The sequence below is a fragment of the Arachis hypogaea genome, chromosome 1 (assembly GCF_003086295.3).
Source record: "Arachis hypogaea cultivar Tifrunner chromosome 1, arahy.Tifrunner.gnm2.J5K5, whole genome shotgun sequence".
In the NCBI taxonomy this organism is placed as follows: Eukaryota; Viridiplantae; Streptophyta; class Magnoliopsida; order Fabales; family Fabaceae; genus Arachis; species Arachis hypogaea.
The window spans coordinates 76,067,599-76,088,135 of record NC_092036.1 but is presented as its reverse complement, the minus strand read 5'-3'; the positions used below and the strand labels follow the sequence as shown (position 1 = coordinate 76,088,135).

General features: G+C 33.5%; 3 protein-coding genes across 6 annotated transcripts; 2 read left to right on the top strand and 1 right to left on the bottom strand.

Moving 5' to 3' along the window:
• Window positions 1-484: 484 nt before the first annotated feature.
• On the top strand, window positions 485-1,495 carry LOC112805965 (uncharacterized). Its single transcript, XM_025848283.3, has 2 exons — window positions 485-699; window positions 1,051-1,495. The coding sequence occupies exons 1-2, from the start codon at window positions 485-487 to the stop codon at window positions 1,493-1,495; spliced, it is 660 nt and encodes a 219-aa protein (XP_025704068.2).
• On the bottom strand, window positions 938-5,120 carry LOC112805950 (probable apyrase 7). Of its 4 annotated transcripts, none has more exons than XR_011863556.1 (5): window positions 4,958-5,120; window positions 3,648-4,760; window positions 2,023-3,127; window positions 1,615-1,694; window positions 938-1,514 (listed from the first exon to the last, which is right to left on the bottom strand). XR_011863556.1 is itself a non-coding variant. In XM_025848273.3 (2 exons), exons 1-2 carry the CDS (start codon window positions 4,786-4,788, stop codon window positions 2,577-2,579), a joined length of 1,692 nt encoding a protein of 563 aa, XP_025704058.1. In that variant the 5' UTR covers window positions 4,789-5,012; the 3' UTR covers window positions 2,022-2,576. The 4 variants fall into 4 exon arrangements, 1 of the variants encoding a protein (XP_025704058.1); XR_011863558.1 differs by having other exon boundaries at window positions 2,003-3,127; window positions 4,958-5,110; XR_003203787.3 differs by having other exon boundaries at window positions 3,648-5,012.
• Window positions 5,121-18,645: 13,525 nt separating this feature from the next.
• On the top strand, window positions 18,646-20,041 carry LOC112738179 (uncharacterized). Its single transcript, XM_025788548.1, has 2 exons — window positions 18,646-18,925; window positions 19,266-20,041. The coding sequence occupies exons 1-2, from the start codon at window positions 18,646-18,648 to the stop codon at window positions 20,039-20,041; spliced, it is 1,056 nt and encodes a 351-aa protein (XP_025644333.1).
• Window positions 20,042-20,537: the final 496 nt, after the last annotated feature.

Sequence of the window (20,537 nt, the reverse complement as noted above, 5' to 3'; positions counted from 1 at the left end):
ATGAAATAAAAGAAAAAGAAGAAGCAGCAGAAAATGATGAGGAAGAAGATGAAGACTTTTGAAATATGTATAATTTATCAGTACAAATATACCGAAAATTTTTAATAATACACAAAGATGTCTTAGTTTTATACTGAAAATCTGCTGCAAATATACAAAACTATTTTCTTTAATGCTGTATTTTCTATATTTTTTCTTCCTTGATTGGTTAAATGATCTGTATGTAGAGATTAATTATAGTTTTATTTATCAGGGAAAAAATCATTTCAGTACCTAACAAAAGTTTGTCACGGTATAAGTAGTTGGTATATTCGAACTGTTTTTGCCTTCTCCAAACCTTCTCCAATCCTATAATTAAACTGCCTTTCGTCTGAACAGCAAAAACAAAGAGCGAAACGAGCGAACACGGGTAAAATAATAATAAAATAAAATAAAATAGCAACAACGTGGCACATAAGATAGGTTGAGCGAAGGCCGAGGGGGAATGGAGATGATGGCGATGAAGAAGACAGCGGCGGTGTTTGTGGTCAACTTGCTGCTTTTGGTGACATTTTGTAGTGCGATCGAATCACCGGAGTACACGCTAGTCCATAAGGAGTCGGAATTCGAGATCAGGCTCTATCGACACTCTGTTTGGATGTCCGCTCCTGCTCTTCTTCAACTTTCCTTCCAGAAAGCCACCTGGAACGGTTTCCACAGGTACGCTACCTATTTATTACTTTCTATCCACACCAAGATTCAATTCAATATCCTAGAATGGGTTAGTAGAATTTAGGAACCATTGCTGCCAAAATTATAGCGTCAAGGCTGAAGATTGTTGAAATTTATTTAGTTTGGGTCATCAAGATTCAAGGCCGTGCTTTTCTGTTGGTTTTGTTAAATTTACTTATTGTCAAGGATTAAAACCAAGAAGTTTGTCTTAATACATTGGACAATGTAAAAAATTTAGTAGCTTTGTTATTCTTAACCATTTTATTATTATGATTATGTCCATAGACGTATTCTTTTAGGTGTTCAAATACAGCAGTTGTTTGTTTTGAACCTTTGTAGGTTGTTTCAATTCATACAAGGTGCCAACCTTAACTTCTCTCGAATTCCCATGACTGCTCCGGTGCTGACAACAATGGTCCCCGGAGCTGGACCCCTCGAATCACAAGGGTATTATGTTAGTCTTTACTTGCCTGTCAAGTTCCAAGCCACCCCACCACTCCCATTGCCAGAACTCAACATCAAGCCCCACAAATTCGCCAGCCACTGCATTGCGGTCAGAGAGTTCTCTGGTTTTGCCAAGGATGATAGGGTTGTCAAAGAAGCTCAAAAGCTTGCCACCAGCCTCAGCAGGTCCCCTTGGGCTGACTCAACTTCTGCCAGGAGTTCTTACTCCATTGCTCAGTATGATGCTCCTTTTAAGATCATTAAGCGCCGGAATGAGGTTTGGGTCGACATTGATGCCCCTGATTTGGGTTGTAAATCAGTTGGTGTTGCAGCATATTGAAGGAATTGTTGTTGATCATCTAGTATATGGATGCAAATGTTGTCAATCATAATATTCTGTAATAGCATTTGTATATGACTATATGTTAATAACTTTATATTAAAAGAGATCAGACTCACTTGAAAAATATTTTTCTTTTTCCCTTTTGCAACTGCAACTGCCTCCTTCATGTGGTCTATAGTTTGTGCATTTGTTTTTCCTTTTAGAATGCGAAAAAATAATTATTTTATTAGTCAAATTCTACATATAGGATTTGGATGGTAGAAAATGGTATGGAAAGAAAAGTACGAATTTCTATTTCAAGTAGTAAGGGGCGATCCGCGCTCCACAAACTATGGATTACAACAATCAAGTACCGCAAAAAGGAGAAGTTTATCTACCTACTTTTTAATAACCAAATGAAATGTCTTTCACAACAATCAACTTTTCACAAAGCTTAGGCGAGTTTCTACAATTCTACGTCTATGTTTTAGACATAACGTTGCTTTAAAGCTAATAAAACTTAACTTCTGTAAAGTGGAAAATACCGGTACAAAATTGTCCTTAGCCAGTGAAAGCTCCGGCGTCACGGGATCCACCAGCAGACCCATGAAAAATTAAGAAGATAACGAATGAATCACATGTTTGATTGATTTTCAAACAATAACCTTTACAAGCAGGCTAAATTACCAGCAATATTACACGTCAAGATTGCACAAGTACTCAATCATTTTTAAAGAATAGCTACTACGAGTCTATGACCAGCTTTAGTTTCAAATTCACAAGCCACACGGACTTAATCTCAGATATCGCCAAATACATGAATAGCATAACTTTAGGTGTACAAATATCATTCTTATATATCAATATATCAATTGAAGAATCAGCAATGAATACGTGAGAGTTTTTCCTACTATCTTTCATTAACGTTTGCCAATTGGCATCAAAAGCTTGGTATGAAAGCCACTTTCCTCTAGGTGTGTGGTTTTAAATTTTTGATGACCCAATTAAATAAGCACCAAGTTTCAAACCACTTAGTATCATGTCTTATTAAAATGAAGTTATGCAAAGGTCAGAATGATCAAGAACACTGAATTAATAGCTAAAAAGAACGCCGTCTTATATGAGTATATGTTGGCAACGATAAGCCAGAAGCAGAAGCCCTCCTGCTTGGCATTGGTAGCTTGATTTGGCTACAATTAACAATCAATAAAACAAATACAAGTACAGCAAAGAGCAAAGTTGGAGAAGAAACGACCTTGACATTCTTTAAGGTTGAGATGATAGTCTCTGCTTTGCGGTTTGTTGAATTTAACCAGAGAAATTTACCTTCAACCATTGCAGCTCCTAACGTCCAGGAAACATCACCTGGACCAAACACCACTTCAACATCACCAAGACACATTCCATAGTCGATCAAAGATGCCATATAAGCCACCTGGAAACAAAATTGTCCCATGTAATTTGAATTATCAGAAATACTGCTCAAGCTATCCCATAAATTTGAACATATCTGTTTGCCTGACTCCCAAACCATTGTTAGGTTGGCTCTTGGGCTCAAATTAAGCTTGTTGTAGACAAAAAAGAAACCAGACAAAGCATGAAAGCGCTTGATTGGGTGTGCAATAGCTGTTAAATTAGGTAGACTGATGCCTGTAAGGTGCAAAATGAAGCATAATAAGTTTCTGCATTTTTATGTGAAAATCATGGAAACAAAATCCAAAGTAAAACCACCCCCCCCCCTCCGATTTCCTTGTTCTTTTGCCTTCTGGTGGGTGGGCCAATGGGGATCCCTACAATGACAATAGGGGGTAGACTACACGCTAATCATGAAAAGTAATGCATTTTCACGTTATCAACACTTGAGAAGTAAACCATTTTGGTATCAAATTTGTGTATGTAGTATTCGATTTCACTGTTGCTTCTTTTCTTTTTTTAATGTGATCTTTTCTGTCGATAATTTTGGTAAAGGGGTGACAAATTGAGACAAAAACCCAATGGTAAATTTCTTACTTATGCCGGTGATGAACTCTGATAAAGAATTTGCTTAGCCAAAATGAGTTTTGCAACTTTTAATTAACATATAATGTATAAAGAGTTAAAGAGCTATGAGAAAAATTTCATCATCCCGAAACAACTTAGGAGTGCATAAATTCAAACTATATAAACTTACCAATATGAGAAAATGAACTTGCTTCGCAGTCTTTGCCAGCATTTGGATGTGGAACTTTAGTATTGCTTGAGTTCATTGAAGCAGCAATAGCTATTTCCTTGCATTGCTCCCAATCAGGATCTCCAATAAGTCGTAAAGACCGAGGTTTCGTTTCATTGGGTTGGCTATGACTTTTCTGATATGTGGCGTCAAATGCAGAGCAAGAATTGCAGGTATAATTTTGTGCAAAAGTAGACATCAAACAAGGATGTCTGATAATAGAGACACTTCCAATTCCTTCTGCAATTTGACTATTTCTGAGCATAAGAACTGTCCTTTCAAACGCTTCATTTAAACCAAATGCAGGCAACGAGTATGCCACAATATTATGCTCAATTGAACTAATCCTTGATGTCATAACATGAGAATCATCTCCAGCACCATTGTCTACCTCTACCACAATCTGCAACGACGAGCCACCCAAATCAAGAAGCCCAAAAGTACGATCACCATGATAACCACCAAATCTTCCCATCTTGTAATTCAAAGCCACCCAACCATAATAAGCTTCTTCCCTCCCACTCAAAACCCTTATCCAACTCTTCCTACACATAAATGAATGACCTTTCACAACTACCTCAACATCTTCCAAAACTCGCATGGCATCACTTCCCGGAAGCCTCCTCAGACCAGCAGTGGCCAGAACAAAAACAGGTGTTTCCCTATGCATTTCGCGTGGGACCACATTCTCTGCCCAAGCAATCAATGGTTCCAAAGAATTCCTCACTTCCGAAGAATCATTCACAAACTTGTCCAACCCGGGTTCAGTTTGCATACAGTGATACTGACAAGAACTCTTCCAGAGTGAGTTCTTTGTTGTTGAACTGTTATCAGGATAAGAATTCAGCAGAATTGGCAAGCTACCATTGCTTATAACCCCAATCTTCCACTCATACACGTTCACCCGTGTACCAGTGCTTCCACAATCCACAACAACAGTGTAATACGATGCCGCATTGAAGTGACCATTTCTACCATAATCTGACTCCAAATGAAAACCCAGTAACAACAGCAGAGTGACCAAAATTGCTGCAAGGATTCTCAAAATCCATTTGCGATTGACGAATCGTTTGTCTTTGGAAGGGGATTTGGGGAATTCCATTAGAATAAGGGAACAAAAAAAGAAAAATCTAATACCAAACCCGTTATTTCTTTCATGTATTATTAGTCCTTAGTTACGTAATAAATCAGAGTTTCAGCTCCAACTATGATGAATTCACTTGTAGCTTGGAAGCCTAGTAATGAAAATATAGAAAAAAGGATTGACGAACCTGGTACTTTGATTTTTGATCCGCAATTATCTTTGAACGGTGTTGCTATTGAAATTTCAGATCTGAGTTCTCTGCAAACTTAGTTCTTTTCGGTTAATCTTTTTGGGGCAATTTAAGTTTTAAAAAAACAAACGAAAGAAAGAAAAAGGGCCCAATTAGAAATAATAAATATTATATTATCATTCTAACTTACTAAATATTGAAGTCATCCTTCATCAAGCTTTCGCTATTAGAAATATTATATTATCATGCAAAATAATAAAAAATGAGATAAAAGAATATTCATTTAGGGTCAGTTTGGCTAAACTTCTTAAATAAGTTCTTTTGAAAAAAGAGCTTAAAATATAAGGACTTTTATTAATAATAATTTTTAAATAAGTTATTTTGTTTTTAAAAAATTATGGGCCTGCTACACATATAAGCAAAAAGGCCCTGCAAGTTTTACAAGTTCCCAACGCATACTTCATTCACACGCGCACTCACTCACTTTGAATGGAGCGTAAATTACACGCGCCCCACTCAATGGTTGCTCTTCGCGAATAGCGCTCCTTAATGGCGCACTCTTCCACTTCTCCAAGCCCTTCGAAGAAAACACAAACCGTCCATTTTCGAGCAACATTCCAAACTACGGAGATAGGACTCGTCATGAAGATTACAACTCTCCATCAACAATCTCTAGAAAAAATGAAGTTATAATACTCAAGGCAAGTTACGTTACTATTTTACTCATCTTGTATATTTTTCATATTTCGAAATCGAAGAACTAAGTTTTACTGTTCTTCTACGTTCTTCTAGGTTTTACTGTTCTTCTTGTTCTAGGTCTCATTTTATAGTTTTTAATGTTCTACTTGTTCTAGGTTTTACTGTTATTCTTGGTTCTAGGTTATACTGTTCTTCTTAGTTGTTCTAGGTGTTATTGTTCTTGTTGTTCTAGTTCTTCTCGTAACTGATTTTTTGGAGTATATTACGTAATTTGGTGGGTGTATATGGAGTAATTTTTTGGGTGTATATGGCATAATTTGTTGGGTGTATATTTCTGAACTGATATACTGTAATATAGTCAACAGTTGTAACTGTTCTAATATTTGCTTGTCCATTGGTGTATATTACTTGACCTTTTAATGTTGCTTGACCTTGTATATTAATGCATGTTTGAGTGATATCTGACTGATATCTATGGGTGTATCTGACTCATATCTATGGGTGTATCTGAATCATATCTATGGGTGTATCTTACTGATATCTATGGGTGTATTTTTCATTTCAGAAAAAATGGCAGACAGAAACCAAGTTGGAAAAAATGTAACAAATATATGTCTTCGATGAAATCAGTTTTATATAATAGAAATATATCTGACTATAATTTTACTTTGTTTACAGCAAACCAAAGACCTTAAGTGTGCAACACATTTGTTAAGTGAGAAATTCAGAAACATGAGCGAGGAGAAGAAAACGATTGTTAGGAATTTGGGATTTGGTGGCCTGATGCACATCCCGCCGCTAAGGGTGCATCACCAAATATTAAGGGAGTTGGCTAACTCCTTCAAATTAGGGGAAAATAGACTGAAAACTGGCTACGATTCATTTAAAGTAAGATAAAAAGCAATAGGGGATGCGCTTGGCATCAATGCATCAGGTAACTTGCTAAAAATTATAGGTGTATATGAGCCATATTCAGTTGTATTTCAATTGATGCTTGGGTGTATTTGAACTTATTTTCATACTATGTTGTTTTCCTTTTTGTATGAGATCTATTTCCTCAGAAAGTGAATTATAAGGATCTTTCTGAAGATGACAAACAAATTTTTAGAAGATTTCAGGGTAAGACGCTCAAAAATCTGACAGATGAGATGATGGCTATTATCGTTGATAATGAACAGGACCGCCTCATGTTCAAGAGGATTTTCATCCTCTATATACAGATGGCGTTCCTGTTACCGACGACAATAAACAAAATCTCACCTATGCACCTGGCCCCAATTTTCAAGATGGACACAATAACAGAGCGGAACTGGGGAGCACATGTTTTAAATTTTATCATCAAGGGCATAACAGATTACAATCTGAAAAAGAAAAAGGCAATTGACGGCTGCCTGTTTGCCCTGATGATAATTTACTTTCATCTGTAAAAAAATAAAGACAAAAAGAGGGCAAAAAGACCTCCAGAACCCTGGATTGCCAACTGGACTAAGGAGCAGTTGGTTGAAAGAATGAGGGCAGAAATGGAGGATCATATGGTAAGTGAAAAAATATATTGGGTGTATTTTATTTACTTGAATATTGCTAACTAAAATTTCTAATGTTTCAGGAGATTGTAAAGATGGCCAACACAAAGGAAAAAATGAAAGAAATAAAGAAAAAAGAAAAAAAAAAGAAACCAAAAAAAAGGAAGGAAAGTTCAACATCATCATTTGAGGCTGAAACAACTGAAAGTGACCATTCTACCACTGAGTCTGAGATTGAAGAAGACTCAGAGGATTCAACAAGAAAACAACCCACCCGAAAAGCCAAAAAATAAGTAACATACTTGCATGTATTTTGTTTCTCCATTTGGGTGTATTTTGTGCATTCATTTGGGTGTATTTTGTGCATTCATTTGGGTGTATTTTATCCCTTTTAGAATATTTTTAAATAATGATTGTTTGTCTTTCAAAATGGAGTCCAAAAAAAAAGAAGATTCAGGAGGATTCTGATTCAGAATCTGAATCAACTGATGAGTAAGGTTATGAAATTATTACTCTTTTTCTTTGGGTTTATTATCAAGATTGCATGTATTAACAGAGTGTCTCTTATTAACTTATAGAAGTGAAGAATCATCACCAGTGGAGAAACAAAAAACAAAGAAAAAACTCAGAGAACACCAAAAAAGTAAGCACTTCTTTGGATAGTATTTTGTGATCAAATTAATTTTGTATTTCTGATTCATACTTTTTTTCCCCCAGGACACAATCCAAAAAGAAAAAGATTGTTGTTGAGGATTCATCTCCTGAGCAAGCTCAATCCTATTATGGGTACAATACTTTGTAAGCTATATTACCGTCTATCATCAAAATTATATTTGTTAACATGTTCTTTTATGCATGTACTGTCAGATCTAAAATTGGAACTGAAGATTTAGATGAATTCTTAAGGAAAAACAATGAAAAATCTACTGCAGAGGGGTATGTCTTGTTGGGGTGTATATTTCAGATTTTAGTGTGTTTACTTTGCTAATAATTGTTTCTTGTTTCGCAGGAAAAAGGAAGCTGACCTGCGATCGACGGAAGGTCACTATGTCTCATTTGAAATGTAAGAAGCTTTATTTGATAAAATCTTATTATCATGATTTAACAGTATTGTATTTTTTGTGAATAACATGTACTCTATTATGTTTAGAATACCGGATGTAAACTTGGGAAGTGATGATCCTTCCTCTCAAGGACACACAAAACAAAGTAGCATAAACAAACCGACAGAGAGCAACCGTTGCTTTTATTCTTTTATTACCTTCTACTGCTAATTCTGTATATATTTTTTTTAGAAAAAAAGCCCTTTATTGTTTTATTCGAGAAAAAGAAAGGCAGGAAAAAAAAAGCAAAAACTGCAAGTATGTAAGTTCTCAAAAAATAAAGCTTGTCTTTCTTTTGAATTGTTCGGGTGTATTATTGACTTTCTTAGGGTGTATTTTAGGTAGAGTCTATTTGAAGAGAATATGATGGTTGTGAGGGAAGAGACACAATATGAAAGGCTTGCAATGTGAATTTTTCAAAAATATTTTAACCTTATAACCTTTTTATTTTCAAAGGCATTTTTAATCTTTTATTTTTCTTCTTATTTAGAGTTCCGATTCAAGTTTGTCTACTACTGTCCCAAACAACCTCTATGCCAAAAAATGAACAAACACCTGAGACAGAAAATGAACCAACCTCTCTGCTACAAATTGAAGGAACTATAAAAAGATAATAAATAATGTTGGGTGTATATTTGGTTATAGTTTGGGTGTATATTGCTCCTGTTGGGGTGTATATTTTCACGATTGATCCAGGACTAGTTTTTTTACATCATGATTAATTTTATGTACCGTGCAGCACTCCTGAACACCCCAACAACTTGTAGAAAGCACACCCACGCTTCCCCCAACTCCATCTAACATGTAAGTTCATCAGAGTAAAATCAATGTTTGGTTATCATCCGTATATTCTTATTCTTATAATACGTTATACATGATCACGCAGTAATCCAGTCCCAGAAGACGCTGCTGCGCTGATGATGATGGCATGGACAGCATCGTATGTTCCTAAAGCAGATTCGTTGTCATCATTCAGCCTTGGCTTGACTAATTCAAGCCAAGAAGAAGCACCAACACATGAGGGAGTGTCAACGCAAGAAGGAGGGAGGGAAAAAACTCTAGAAACCCCAAAACTGCTAGAACAATTAGGGGATCTGGTACACAAAATTGCAAGTGATGGGGTGACAACAAAAGAAAAAAGTCCGCAGATTCCAATGGAGAGTGGCGCAGAGAATTTTGAGAAGTTTGAAACTCCTGCGAGGACGAATGAACTTACTTTTGACATGAAAGAGAAATGCTACCTTTGGGCCATACGAGTGAAAAGATATGCAAATGGACTAACTAATGAGTTTGACACCGTGTGCACACTCCAAGCCCAAGGTAAATACATTTTGTCAAAAGTCCACCTTGCATCACTCGCAGTTGAAATGCATATAGAAGCTGAGGTAATATTACAATAACATAAATATTTTTATCACCAAAATTAACTGCAATGCTGATCGATGTAAATTGATTTTGGCATCTTTTTCTAGATTGTCTCTGCCATGTGCCTCATCCTAAACCAGCAAAAGATTAAAAAGTTTCAAGAAGAAGTATATTGTCTCCCCCTAATATTGTGGTAAGGGTTGGTTACACAAATTTTGGGTGTATTTTCTGCATTCCTTAGGGTGTATTTTCTTCCTTACATTGCGTGTATTTTATGTGTTCATTTGGGTGTATTTTTTGTGTTCAATTGGGTGTAAGTTGTGTATTCATTTGGGTTTATTTTTTGCATTCGTTTGGGTGTATTTTTGGTATTCATTTGGGTGTTCACAATTTTTGCAGAACATGGCCATTGTAAATCATCCAAAAGGGGTATTCTTAAACGCTAAAACCAATAGGCCATTCAGGGTGGAAGACTATCCAATGTTTATACCCTTCTTGGACCTTAAAAAAGTAGCATCACATCGTTATGTAAGTTTTCATTTCAAAAACTTCTTATTACCATTTTTTACTTATGTGCCAAATAAATTAAAACAGTGTTCAATCGGAACATATTTCAGATTTTTGCACCTGTTTGCCATTTGGACCATTGGTGGTTATGGTTGGCTGATACAAGAAAGCGAAAATTTTATATAGTCAACCCATATCACACGAAATCTCCGTCCGATAAGAGAACAGCCCTAAATACATTCATTGTAAGTTGGTTCTGTGTTTTGTATTTTAATATTTGGGTGTATTTCTGTTCAAAATAAGGTTTAAGTTTGTGCTCCTTTGGGTGTCTTCCTTTATTTAATTTATCCATGTATTACTAATTTGTTTTATGTTTTAAGGGATATGTAATTTCACGAATTAGAGTATATGTTGGAGGGCCACCTCTGAAGACAAGGGACAAGGACAAGAAAATTGAACCGCCATACCTTAACATCTCAGGCCAAAAGACAAGGTATAAATCTTTAACTCTGAAAATTAAACTTTCCTATATGTAATTTGTAATTTATTTTCTTAGTTTTCAGCTATGACTGTGCTATTTACGTAATGAAGTGGCTTGAGATAATTCAGCCCGAAAACATTAAAAGGTTGAAGTATGAGTGGGACAACTGGACCCAGGTAAATGTGTTTAAAACTAAATAACTCTGTAATACTTTACTCAATTAACATCGTTCATTAAACACAATATTCCTTTTAACTGTAGGACGAGGTGGACCACTTTAGAGTAGAATATGCTTTCCGGATTCTATTCCATGAAATGAATCAAAACAAAGCTGAAGCCATTAGAGGAAGTTATGCAATAAGACTGTCCAAGGCATCATCATTGTTATTGAGTCCATATTACCAGATAGATTCTAATGATATTTAGACTTGTAAATAGAACACATGCTGTAAAAATTTGCATTTATAATCAACTTCTATTGAATGAAATTATTTTCCATAGTTAAACTATCTCTGCTGTTAAACTGTCTGTACTGTATTCAAAAGCTCTGTATTACAGGTGGTAAAGTAGGAAAGAAAACATATAACGAGATATAAAACCAAAACATAAAATTTTACACCCAAAGAAAGTTGAATATACAACCAAGGGAGTTGAATATACACACAAACTACTATACCCTGATGCTTTACCCTTAAAACCCTAAACCCAAAATCTTAAACCCTAAACCCTAAAAATCTAACCCATAAACCATAAACCCTAAACCCTAAAACCCTAAATCCTAAAACCCTAAATCCTTAAAAACCTAAAACCTAAAACCCTAAATCCCTAAAATCCTAAACCCTAAACCCTAAAACCCTAAACCCTAAACCCTAAAACCCTTAAATTGTAGTAACATAAACAAACAATATTTTATAACATAAACAGCAGATTATGAAGTATATATATTTATATATATGAAAAATGTGAAACACAAGAAAATTCAGAAAATACACCCAAAAGAACAGCGATTTTACACCCATATTCTGTAACTATACACCCAAAGAGATATCCGCTACTGCTGGTACCCTGAATTGATAATTCATAACACGTCCTTGATATTGGCTAGAATTTGAATGCACCATTGATCCAGCATCAAAGAGGTTTAACTGAATATAACAAACTCACATATTACCTAAACTATTAACGACAAAATTAAACTCAATTACCACATATTTAAGAAAGATCACTTTTACCTCGTTTAAAGCTTTCATTTTCTTCTTCTTTGAGGCATTTGCAATCTGTTTGTCCAACTTTGAACCTAGCCTATTTTTTAGACGTCCTCTTGTTCGAATACTTGGAGGGCTTTGAAGCTTGTTAACGGATTCCAAGTTGGCGTCTTCGTGAGATAAAGAAGATGTCCCCTTCCTTTTGGCTTTCAATTCTTCCATCTCAACTATGACGGTATCGTACGCACGGTACAGAATTGCAGTCAGCTCCTCTGATTCTGATGCAAATTCGCAAATATTTTACAAATGAAAAACCAATTCGTTAAACCTCTTGCTTCTTGGCTCCAACAATAGCTCGTCGTGGCTGCTCTTGATGTGTGTGTGTCGCCTCTTTACCTTCTTGCTCCATCGTTCCAGTATATATCTAGGTGACACTTGGGTTACTTGTTCAAAGCTTAACACGCTTAGTGCGTGACGGCACAATATCCCTCTTGACTCGAGTAATAAGCATTGACATTTTACCTCGGCTGCTACTGAGTCATAAGTAACCACAAAATTGTTGAATATTGAGCTGGAAACTTCTTCTCCAACTTCGTATACTGAATAGCCTAGAGCAGAATTCATTAATCTAGTGATGCAATTCGCCTTTCCTCTGAATTGTGCTTAGACTTCCCTAAACTTTTGATGAGTGCACACATCTTGAAACTGAGCTTCAGTGGTGGATTTAGTTGCACACGGTATCACCGTATGAAAATCTGCAGCATCTGATTCTCTCTCTGCTTGCTCCCTGCTTCTGAGGCAATTATCGTATTGTTTGACAAATTAAATAAGTGAGTTGTTCCGGGTAATAAACTTGTTAAAAAATGAATGCATGCTCTTGCTCCTTTGTGTGCTTCTCATCCCTGCCCAGAAGTGGTGATCCAGATAGATTGGAACTCATATATGACGGTCTTCATAGAGATATGCAGAATACACCCAAACACAGACTATAAATACACCCGAAAGAAATTAAAATTACACCTCTGCTGCAGATTTTAAAGAAACATTACCTGAAAGCCACTTGTTGTCCACAAGACCAAAATTCAGCAGAAAATCATTTCAATTCCTATCAAATGAGTCTTTACTATGAGAGTTCCAAACAACTTGGCTCATTTCTTGTTCAATTTCTACATGTCCCTTGTACCCTTTTAATTTGCTTGGAATCTTCTTCATGATGTGCCAAATACAGCAACGGTGAATTGTTGTTGGCATACAGGCCTCTAAAGCCCTTTTCATTGATGTGCATTGATCGGTGAGAAACCCTTTCGGAGCATTTCCTCCCATGCAATGAATCCAACATTGAAATAACCATTTGAATGATTCAATTTTTTTGTTTTTCATCGAAGAGCATCCAAGAAGTGTTGAGTGACCGTGGTGATTCACCTCGACAAAAGAACCACAAACCAAATTATACTTGAAACAAATTACCATAGTGTAGAATGAAAAATCATTACGTACAACCAACAAATGCTTTGTATACACCCAAAACACCCAATATACACCTCTGCCGCGGATTCATAAAAATACATTAATTTAGCATCATAAACAGGGACAGTTTGTTACCTGTTTGTATTGTAGGTGGTGTCAAATGAAATAACATCTCCGAAATACTCAAAGGCAGCTCTACTTCTTGCATCGGCCAAACAAGCCAACTTAATTGACTGATCCTCCTCGAGTTCAAGCTCAAAAAAAAAATTCTGATTCTTCTCTTTCATTCTTAACAAATATTTCTCAAATTCCTTTGCATCTTCTTGTTCAGAAACATTACGCACTTTTCTCGTAATGTAATTCCTCACATCCTTTTCAATAAAATTTAACTCGCGGTGACCCCCGGCAGCCGCAACAAATGATTGGTAAGTTTTGCTTGGTCTAATACCAGCCTCCTCATTATTCTCTATTGTACGACGAATGGACATGCTTAGTTCCCTGTGCTGTTTGAGCATCTCTGCTTTACTTGGACAGCAGAGGTGTGAATGATCAAGTACAACCTTTGAAATGATCCAAGCACCAACATCCTTCAATGTGTGTATATAAATTCTTGCAGGACAGTTTAAACCGGCTGTCTGATTCATCTTCTCGGTCAGAGATATTTTAGACTTCTATTTTCCCTCTCTGCTACATGTAATCAATTGATTCTTAATCTCGTTTCCCTTCCTATTTGTGCTCCAAACTCTTGTAGAAAACCTTGCAGCCTTGGCGTAGTTCCTGTAAAATTTTCCAGCATCTTCAAAGGTGGTAAAGGTCATTCCGACCTTGGGAACAAACTGGTCATCAACAACAGAGAGAGGCTGCAGAATACATCATGTCAAAAACTAAAAATACACCCAATCATGTCTGATATAATACACCCGAACGACAACAACTCAACTAAAATAACAAAAAAAGCCATAAACTGTAAATACACCCACACTTCTCCCAAAAATACACCCAAAAAAATTCTAATCTACACCCGAGCGTCTGCTATAAATTGCAGATAATTAATCAAAACTAATTCATTAGATTCAATCCACAGATTTATGTTCACGCGTTAGTTTCACAGTCAATGTTCACGAACTATTCAGCTACACAATGTTATACAAATAACTGCAACAAAATTCAGAGTAATCGTATGTAAATCAAACTTCAAGAACTTCGTTAGATTCAAATTCATAATCTACTTCTCCCTGATTCAGCTGACAATCCGAGGTTGAATCATCCATTATCTTCAAAAATGAGTTCAAACTTTGATTTCAGAAACCAGAAAATCAAAAAGAAAACAAAGCTGGAGTTACAGAGAGAGGAACTAACATCAATGACGAAGAACAAACCAGTGAGAAAGGAGGGAAAAAGAACGATCGAAAAAGCAGGGGAAGACGCGTGAGAAGAAGAACGAGCAAATTTGGAAAGAATGAGAACGAAGAAGGAAACAAATTTTTTAAATTTGGTAGTTATATATACACGGGATCTTTATATAGCGCGTGTAAGGGACGTAGCACTTGCAGCGCGTTTTGGGGGGTTAGGGGTTAATTGACTTGTAATGGTTACAAGCCCTAATCACTTGTATGCAGAGCTTTTTCGAAAAAGTTATTATAGAAGTCCTTGTTTTAAAGTTGTGAATTAAATAGAAGTGATAAAATAGCTTTTGAAAATAGAAGAAGTCACATTTTTTAACTTCTTCAAAAGCTCTTAAATAACCTTTTGAAAAATTAAAAGTTTATCTAAAAAATTGTACCAAACACTATTAATATAACTTTTTATAAGTCAAAAATAAAAGAAAAGTAGCTTATTGGTTGATTTTTGAGTTTTATAATCTGAATTTTATAAGCCTGAATTAAATTATTTTTTTATTTATTTTTACAAATTCTCATACGACATTTTAATGGGATGTTGATTTGTATCGTAAAATATCATTATAAAATTTAGAGATTTAATAGATAAGCATTATATATGGCATTGCCATGCCTTAGTACTTTACTTTGTTAAGATGAAATAATTGATTAATGGTTCAAGAACCAAGTTAATTAAGATCTGAATAAAATATGCTGAGAAAAATACTGATTAAATTAAAAAAATATTAGATGAATGTATTATTTTTTTAATTAAATTTAATTAACTTCTTTTATGTTTATTTTCTTTTTTTTCTTTTATTTAAAATTTTCAATTATCAATTCTTAAATTATTAAATCGACTTAGTTAAACTTAATTATTAAAATGACTCGAATATATAACATTATCATTAAATTAAATCAAGGGGGAGGTGCTAACTCATTTAATTTTGCAATTCAATAAAAGAATAGGCTAATATTTTATATATTAGACATGATTTACATTAATATTATGTTATTTTTTGTAATAATAATGATGATGATAATGACTTGAACGTTTTTTTATCTATTATATTATTGAATTTTATTTTATTTTTTATTTTTAAATAAAAATTTAATTCTTTAATTTAAAAATACAAAAAATAAAAAAACTTTAATTTTATAAAATTTTAACATTTTAAAAAAATTATTTTATTTATCGGATAATTATGCATCCGAACTATGATATCCGAACTCTTGACTTTTTTATTGTTGGATTTTTTAAAAAAATTTAAAATAAATTAATTTTAACAAGTTAATTTTTTATTTATTTATTAGATATTATTGGAATTTCTTATTCCTCTACTTTTATTAAGAAAATTATTTTTATTTTATAAATTTAAAATTAAAAATAATAAATTTACATATTTTTGTTTATTGGATATTCCTATACTTTATTTTATTTTTTTACTTTCAATAAAAAATTTAATTTTTAGTTTAAAATTCAAAAAATTAAAAAATTAGTTTTATAAAATTTTTATTTTTTTTATTCACCGGATAATATAGCACCTGGACTACAACGCTTGGACCCTTGACTTTTTTATTGTTGGATATTTAAAAATTTTAGATTAAATTAATTTTAATAATTAAAATTTTTTTATTAGATATTATTGAAATTTTTTTCTGCTTTTAGTAAAAAGTTATATTTTAATTTATAAATTTAAAAATAAAAAATAATAATTTTATAAATTTTTTATTTATTAGATATTATTAGATTTTATTTTATTTTCTACTTTTAACAAAAAAATTAATTTTTTAATTTAAAAATTTGAAATATAAAAAAATTAATTTTATAAAATTTTAAGTTTTCTTAAATTTTTTTTATTCACTTGATAATGCTTAGTCCCTGGACCACATCACTCAGACCTTTAACTTTTTTTATTGGACATTTTTAAAATTTAGAATAAATTAATTCTAAAAATTTATTTTTTTCGTTTATCGAATATTGTTAGACTTTTTATTTTTCTATTTTTAATAAAAAAATTAATTATTTAATAAAATTCTTAAATAAAAAAATAGTTTTATCAAATTCTAAATTTTAAAAAATATATATTTTTTTATTCATCAGATAATGTTTGACTCGGTGTCCGGTCTTTGACTTTTTATTGCCGGGCATTTTCAAAAATATAGAATAAACTAATTTTAATCATTTAAATTTTTTTGTTTATTGGATAATGTTAGAATTTTTTATTTTTCTAGTTTTAGAAAAAAATTTAATTTATAATTTAAAAATAAAAATTAATAACTCTAAATATTTTTTATTTATTAGATATTGTTGGACTTTATTTTATTTTTTTACTTTTAATAAAACAATTTATTTTTTTAATTTAGAAATTCAAAAAAATTTGTTTTATAAAATTTAAATTTTTTAAAAATATTTTTTTATTTTTTTATTCATCAAATAATTATGCACCCAAACTACGACGTCCGGACCTTTGACTTTTTAATGTTGGACTTTTTAAAAAATTAAAAAAATAATTTTAATAACTTATTTTTTTTGTTTATTGAATATTATTGGAATTTCTTATTTCTCTACTTTTAGTAAAAAAAATTATTTTTAATATATAAATTTAAAATAAAAAAATAATGACTGTACATATTTTTGTTTGTTGGATATTGTTGGACTTTATTTTATCTTATTATTTTTAATAAAAAATTTAATTATTAATTTAAAAAATAAAAAATAAAAATTTAGTTTCATAATATTTTTTTACTTTTTAAAAAAATATTTTTTTATTTTTTATTCACTGGATAATGCTGCACTCGAACCACGACGGGACCCTTGACTTTCTTAATGCTGAATTTTTAAAAAAATTAGATTAAATTAATTTTAATAATTTAAATTTTTTGTTTAGTGGATATTGTTGGAATTTTTTATTTTTTTACTTTTCATAAAAAAATTATTATTTTTTAATTTAAAAATTAAAAATAATAATTTTACAAATTTTTCATTTATTGGATATTGCTGGAATTTATTTTATTTTTCTACTTTTAACAAAAAATTTAAGTTTTTAATTAAAAATTTAAAAATAAAAAAAATTAATTTTATGAAATTTTAATGTTGTAAAATTTTTTTATTTTTTATTTTTTATTCACTAGATAATGCTTCGCCCCAAGGCTAATTTTTTTTGCATATGACACCAAGTTTGATGTAATGCCAGGTTATGGAACTTATAGGAGTTTTACACCGTTGTGACGGCGGTTAGGTGACGGAGAGAAATCGGACGGTCCAATTTCTTGCAGGTGGGAGGGGACACAAATCGGATCGTTTGATTTGTGCGTGTGGGATAGTTGCGTGCAAAGAAATTGGGCCTACCGATTTCATGCATGGGTGGGGAAGCTTTTTTGGCCCAAAGAAATCGGACCCACCGATTCCAACGCTGCAGTCCAAAAATTTGGCAGGACACTCAAATCGGACCCAGCAATTTCTGGATTTGTAATTTTTTTTGGGCGGGCCATTCACTAATTAGACTATCCGATTTTTTTGTTCAAAAAAATTTGAATCACCATGAAAGCGGTTGGACGATCCGATTTCAGTGTAACATATATATGTACCTAACCCAAGCTGAGCAGCCCATTTCGTCTTCTTCTTCTTCGGTGCTCTAAATCTCTAAAGCTCTTTTCTGTATTTTTCTTCTTCTTTATTATCATGGATGATAGAGTGAGATTAAAAGTGTATTATCATGGCCAAATTTTATTACAAACATCTGAAGGAGTAAAATTTGTGTGAAAATCAATTAGATATTATAATTCCATTCACACTGTCATTTGAAGAATTAAAAGGTGTGATTTGTGAGAAGATGGATTCTCAAATATCTAGAAGAGAGTCATGTATTTTGTACAGATATCCTATATCTGTGTTTGGTGGGTTCGTTCAATTTCAAACGAAATACGTGGCCGATGAAGCGAGCATGTAAGAAATGTTTTCAATGTATCTTGAAAGTCAGTCCCGAATATCGTTCATCGAACTATGTATCGAGTTCGAGCAATCTGCAGCAGACCGAGATATTGAGTCGAAAGATTACAACAGTGATAGTGAAGAAGAGTTTGAAAGCAACTACGAGGTCGTTGATCCGGGTGTAGACGAAGATCAAGTTGATGATGCTATGGTGGCAGATGTGGCGGATGTGGCAAATGCACTAGCAAACCAGCAGCCGTTTGTGGAGCCGACTCATGCATGCACTGGAGTTTCCTCAATATGTAAATGCAGGTATGTCATAATTTTAAATAATGATTTGTTAAATTATAATTTGTGCATATGTTTTGAGTTTGATTCAAATAGACAACAATAAATAGGCAAAAAATAACATATAGTTAGTAATTATTTAATGTTTAATTATCATTAAACATGTATGTTGAGAAATTTAGTATTTCGCATTCTTGTGTTATTATTAATTTATTAAATATCATGTGATGACCTAGTTGATAATTATATTAACTTTTGAATGATTTATTCTTGATTATGGATCATAGACTTTATTAATTCGACACGTATTTAAGAATTATTTTTCGAAATATAAAATTTGTGACGTGCTTGCAGTAAAGCTTCCTGTTATGACGGATGGTGAGTTTACCGTGGGAATGGAATTCAGTTCTAGGGAGGCAGTGATTAAGACGTTGAAAGATTATACCATCCGTAGAGGTGTAAATTATCGAGTGCATGAGTTAAAACCGACGGCATTCTATGCTAAATGCACCCAGTATGGCACAGGCTGTGATTGGTTGATCAAGGTAAGCAAAATGTCCAAGAAGTACCGCTGGGAGATAAAGAGGTACAATAGTAGTCACACCTGTACTAAGGTTACCATTTCTCAAGATCATTCGAAGTTGGATTCCAGCACAATTGCAGAAACAATAAAGCCATTGGTAGAAGTTGACCCATCTATAAAGGTGAAATTAGTGATTGCGGAAGTACAGTCGAAGTTTAACTACACCATAAGTTATTACAAAGCATGGTTGGCAAAACAAAAGGCAGTGGAGTCAATTTTTGGAGGTTGGGAAGTTTCGTATGAAACTTTGCTGATATTTGAGGCCATGTGTCACAAGGAGCCATCCGTAGTTGTTCATTTTGAAACAATGCCTGTGTATCAGGGGGATGACTTGGTTCCTAATATTCGTGTACTACACCGAGTCTTCTGGAGTTATTACCCTTGTATTAGAGCATTCAAACATTACAAGCCAATAGTGCAGGTAGACGGAAGTCATTTGTATGGAAAATATAAGGGTTGTTTGTTGGTTACAGTTTCACAGGATGGCAACAACAACATCGTGCCTATTGCATTTGCGATAGTTGAGGGAGAGACATCTGATGCTTGACACTTTTTTCTTAGTAACTTACGATAACATGTTGTGACATGTGATGGTGTGGGTCTGATATCCGATCGGCATGATTCCATCAGGTCAGCTATTGCTCGTAGTAACGGAGATTGGTCTCCTCCCAGAGCATTCCACATGTTTTGTATCAGACATATAGAGTCTAACTTCTTGAGGAAGTTCAAGGCTCCGTATCTACAGAAGCTTATCGTCAATATTGGTATGATAGTTACTGTTACAGTTATTCGTAAACCTAGTTATTATGATGAATGTTATTTATAGTGGGTCTTTTTTTATTGACAGGATACTCGCGAACAGTTCGCGAGTAAGGAATTGGCACAATAAATGGTAAACGGATCCAAGCCCAGGTAAGCAATAGTGTCAGCGGGCCATCAACCTCCTTACAATCGACACGAGTTTCCCTACACAACGCTCTATACAAGTGTGCCAGGCATGCTGATCCCCAACTAAAGTGTATAATTCCAGTAAAGTTACGGAG

What these genes read in the sequence shown, in the direction of transcription:
- LOC112805950 (XM_025848273.3), bottom strand. Translation starts at nt 4,788, where the DNA reads ATGGAATTCCCCAAATCCCCTTCCAAAGACAAACGATTCGTCAATCGC. An exon ending in AAGTTCATTTTCTCATATTG is followed by an intron (nt 3,128 to 3,647) that starts GTAAGTTTATAT and finishes TGCACCTTACAG; the next exon opens with GCATCAGTCTACCTAATTTA.
- LOC112738179 (XM_025788548.1), top strand. Translation starts at nt 18,646, where the DNA reads ATGTTTTCAATGTATCTTGAAAGTCAGTCCCGAATATCGTTCATCGAA. An exon ending in CACTGGAGTTTCCTCAATAT is followed by an intron (nt 18,926 to 19,265) that starts GTAAATGCAGGT and finishes ACGTGCTTGCAG; the next exon opens with TAAAGCTTCCTGTTATGACG.
- LOC112805965 (XM_025848283.3), top strand. Translation starts at nt 485, where the DNA reads ATGGAGATGATGGCGATGAAGAAGACAGCGGCGGTGTTTGTGGTCAAC. An exon ending in ACCTGGAACGGTTTCCACAG is followed by an intron (nt 700 to 1,050) that starts GTACGCTACCTA and finishes GAACCTTTGTAG; the next exon opens with GTTGTTTCAATTCATACAAG.